Source organism: Corvus cornix, chromosome 1 (genome assembly GCF_000738735.6).
Source record: "Corvus cornix cornix isolate S_Up_H32 chromosome 1, ASM73873v5, whole genome shotgun sequence".
Classification (NCBI taxonomy): domain Eukaryota; kingdom Metazoa; phylum Chordata; class Aves; order Passeriformes; family Corvidae; genus Corvus; species Corvus cornix.
The window spans coordinates 47,295,833-47,300,316 of record NC_046332.1 but is presented as its reverse complement, the minus strand read 5'-3'; the positions used below and the strand labels follow the sequence as shown (position 1 = coordinate 47,300,316).

Below are 4,484 nucleotides of genomic sequence, written 5' to 3'. Positions count from 1 at the left end.
GCTTCTCCTTCTTTTTAGATAGGGGAAATGAGGAGAGTGGTGGAAGAGCAAGTCTGAGAACCAAGAGGGAAATCTGAATTGTCATTAATTACCCCAGATCCAATCCGAGTTGCTGTTTTGTGGGCCATGTTCTATTCATAAGAGGCTTCTTAGGGATGTCATTCTGAGGGTTGGAGTGTTGCATGTAGTGTGCAGTGACCCAGCAACAGCATCACCCTCAACGATGCTGCTCCTAGAAGGACAACAGATTTTGGATCCTCACTTCAGGAGAAACTGAAGAGATCCTGCTGCCATACTGGTGTGAATCACCAGTGGTCATGTGCCAAGTGCAACTGCCACAAAAGGTCACCTTTGCCTAAAGGACTTTATTCTGAATCTATTCAGACCTTCTATTCACCAAAAGCTAATGAAGTCCCTCAGGAATAAAATCATTTTACAGCACATCCAGGCATGGGATGCAGATTTGTTTCCATCCATCCATCCATCCATCCATCCATATCTCAATCATTTTTGTTCTCTGTCTGAAGCTTGAACCCAGCTCTTGCCCATGGTGTGAACACAGTCCTTGCTCACAGTCTGCCTTGTCCACGATCCTTCATACAAACAAACCACAGGATAGAGCATGAGCCTGCAACACTGACCATTTCCTGTGCTGAGAGCCAAGTCCCCATCAAGAGACAGTGAGGAAGCAGCTTGGGTCCATGTGCTCGAGTGGGACAGAAAATAAAGGGAACATGAGAAAGCTTTTTGAAGAAAACATCCCTATCTCTGTCTAGGGATGTGCAGCTTCTGAGCTGAAGTGCACAGAACAGGTTGATGGCAGCTGCTATTTTAAAATTCATGAAGTCTTAAAGCATTACTGGATGATTTCAGACCTTGGAGATAAGTAGACAAAATAGTCCAACAGGGGGGAGATGCTGATGTAGTAGCAGCCATAATAGTGTGTGATGCCGCACACATCCCTCCTTCTGAAAACCCACTCATCCATCTTGTCAGGGAAAATTGCTGTGATTCTGTTTCATAGCGGAGGTGGTGGGAGGAAAGAGGCAGATGCATATTTTTCTCTGATCAAGGAGAAAGGCCAGGCTATGCACCACTTACCCTCCTGAAGCCACCCTACCCTCTGTGTGAAGGGCTTAGAGACTTCTTAGAGACAGAAGGGGATGGCAAGTATTCAGTAGGGAGGGCATAAGTGGCCATTTCCCAGGAGAAATAAGGCTTTGGATCTCCCCTGCTAGTACCTGAGAGATGCTTTGCCCTCCCTGCCCTCTTTGCTCACTCAGGACTGAAGTAAATGCTGGGGTAAAATGAGCTGGGAACCAGCAGGTTCTTCCTGTGCTTTATCTGTCAGCTCAGAGTTGAAAACTTCTGGGCAAGAGTAGATCTGTGCCAGCCAAGGAAAATTCAGACAAACAGGATAAATGCCTAATTTATGTACCCATCATCCTGCTCCCCTCAAGCCCAGAGTCCTGGGCCTGGCAGAGCAACTCTCACAGTGAAGAAATATTTGACATGCGTTAAATATTGTCTTAACATGTTCAAACAGTCCTTTGGTATGTCCAGGCTGGCACCATGCTTTTGACATGAATTAACTCCAAGAGTTTTGGACCCAGCTTGCAGTCCCCAGTTCCAGTCTGTTCCTGCAGGTCTGGGTACCAGCTCTCCTGTGCCCTTTGGTAGGGCAGCACAGGGCCTTCAGGGAAGAGACATACAGGTGACATGCCTGCACTGAAGATGTGCACAGAGCCCTGCGTGGGGAATAGTACTGCTGGCATCCCAGACCCCTGCCCAGTGCTCACACAGGCCTCGGGTGCTTCTGCACAGAGCATCATCTTTAACGTGCTCAGTCACCCTTCCCTCAATTATCACCATCAGGAAGAGTCATCTGCAGATAAAGAGTGAAGGTGGCCCAAGAAGCTTCAAGTCACAGGGGTCAGAAACAACAGGGGCTGCCCACTAACTGCAAGGCACAGCACCTACCTCCCTTTCCTGACACAAAGAAAGAAAAAGGTGGTCTTTGGACTTAATCTATGAGATTTTTGTAAATAAAATAGTACTGGAGTTATGCTTGAATGAGGACATCGAGTTTCCCAGTGAGGACAGATTAATCCACTTCCACACTTTCTACTCAGCATGGAGCAGTTTTATTTCTTACATACACAATTCAGAGGCATACTGGAAGGGCAAACCCCACATTCCATGCTCAGACAACCAGCAAACAGTTAATAAAACCCATTCTAGTATGGTTTAGAGTTTATGTGAAGTAAGAGTTAAGTCTGACCTGTTTCAAATAGCTACAGAATTACTCTGGGGAAGATAAAGGTGTGATTCCCTTTAAATGTAGCTATTTTCTGTCCAGGAAACCTAAGCTTCAGGCCTTCTTATGACACATCTCCAGAGAAAGCAACAGCCATCCCACATACTCCTCTGCTGCAGATTGCTCAGCACTTTGTTCCACAGCAATCTGTAGGAGAAACTCAACCCTCTTGTTAAATGCTTGGGGCTCAAATGATTGATTCTGTAGAACAGATCTCTAAAGCACATCAGAATTTGGAGCTCATTCCTACAGCCTATCAGCATTCAGGCTATTACAGGTGCAAGCAAAACAGCAGCTTTGAGGGAATAACGCAGACCTGTTATAATCAGAATTCTTACAGACACTTTTATATTTTCATGTTTAATATAGCCTTTTTTTGTCTCCCCTAAAGTTTTCTGCCAAGGGCTTTCCAAGTATTGTGTAAAGGCAGGTAATGATTTACATCATTAACACTCCCATTTTACAAACAGGAAATAGAGGCCTCCAAAGAAAATCACATGAGTATCTTAATACAGAAAATTCCAGGCCCCCCAAAAAAGAAATGGAATCAAAGCCTCCTGGCAAAAGTCCCCTCTCCAGCTACCTCTATTTAGTTGCTATGCAGCTTTTTTTTTTTTCCCAAAATAACCCAACCAGTCAAATGAGAGAACAGCAAGGAAATCGTGAGCTTTGACATACTTACTTCTACACTGCTGGCATTAGTATAAAAATAAAGATTTTTATTAACTAGTTTACAAAAATAAATTCTATTGAGTCACACAGGATCTCATTGGGAGGTTTACTTGACTTTGGAAGATAAAGCCTGTTTGAAACGTCTCTTTAGATCTTGCATGTTGGGAGATTTGGGCCGAGGGATGATGGATGACCGCCTCCTGTCTGTGCTGCCGGCATGCTGTAGTTTGCTGACCTCCTTGCAAAGATACTGGAAGACATCACAGACGCCTTGGGAATCCTCACTGGTGGAGATTTCCAAGAACAGGCTGCCCAGTTCATTTGCCAGCTGTAGTCCCTCTTTTGCTTGTACTTGCCTGGCGTGGAGGAGGTCTGCTTTGTTCCCCACAATAATGATGGGAGTCCTGGCATCAGGGTGCACCTTGCGTATGTGCTGGTGGAGAGGCTGGATGGACTGGTAGCTGCTGTAGTCTGTGATGGAGTAGACCAGCAGGAAGCCCTCTGCCCACTTCACACACCTGGACAGGGAGTCCAGCACCTGCACACAGTCTTCCTGCACCTGAGGTACAACAGAGAGCACAGATTCTGCGTTGGGTCATGAAAGTATAAAGGCTGCATCACAGCACCATCAAACAGGCTCAAAGGGAAGCCTGAGCTCTGTCTCAGGAGACTAGGTCTGGGCATGCAGGAAATTTGGGCTCAAAAGCTGAGCCTTTGGGCGGCAGAGAAGAACCAATTGATCCAAAGTATGTCCATACCTGGATGCATCCCGGCGTGTCTTGGATCTGTACGGCAACGTGGTCCCCGTCCAGATGGACCAGCCGGGAGTAGAGGTTGCCTGGGGAGCAGAGAGCCGTGAGCCGCCGGACGCGGGGCTCGCCGCGCCCGGCCCCGCCGCCCCCCTCCTCACCTGTGTTGGGCTCGTAGTCACCGATGAAGCGCTTGGTCAGAAACCGCACGATCACGGCTGAAACACAGAGCGCCGCGTTAGGCGGGACGAACGGACGGACGGACGGGCAGGGGAAGGGGACGGGCAGCCCCGCACTCACCGCTCTTGCCGACGCCGCGGGCGCCCAGCACGGCCAGGCGGACCTGGGCGCCGGGCGGCCCCGGAGGGCACTCGGCGATGGCGCGCCAGCAGGAAGGGCTGGGACATGCTCGGCAGGCGCATGGGAGAGGCGGCTCGGCGGCCTAAGGGCTCGCACGGCTCCGCTCGGCTCGGCCACCAGCGCCCGGAGCGACCGGCCTCGACAGCTTTTAAAGGTCCCGGCGGCAGCACCGCCCGCGGGGCCGCCCCGCTCCCGCGGCACCGCCCCCCGGCAGCACCGCCCCGCGGCCCTCCAGCCCCGGCTGTCCCCCGCAGCCCTCCCCGCACTTGCCCCGCGGGCGCGTCCCCTCGCTGCCCACCCGGGTTACACCCCTTCCCCTTTCTCCCACCTTCCCCGCTCCCAGGGCGTGGGGTGGCCCCGGGCGGGCGCAGGCACCGGGGGGGCTG

General features: G+C 50.7%; 1 protein-coding gene across 1 annotated transcript; it reads right to left on the bottom strand.

The window, feature by feature from the left end:
* Positions 1 to 2,125: 2,125 nt before the first annotated feature.
* RASL11A (RAS like family 11 member A) lies at positions 2,126 to 4,175 on the bottom strand. The gene is given in 5 exon segments (XM_039566549.1): positions 2,126 to 3,548; positions 3,748 to 3,827; positions 3,900 to 3,956; positions 4,039 to 4,120; positions 4,122 to 4,175. Coding segments are annotated over 5 exon segments (711 nt in total). The 5' UTR covers positions 4,161 to 4,175; the 3' UTR covers positions 2,126 to 3,095.
* Between the last annotated feature and the right edge of the window lie 309 nt (positions 4,176 to 4,484).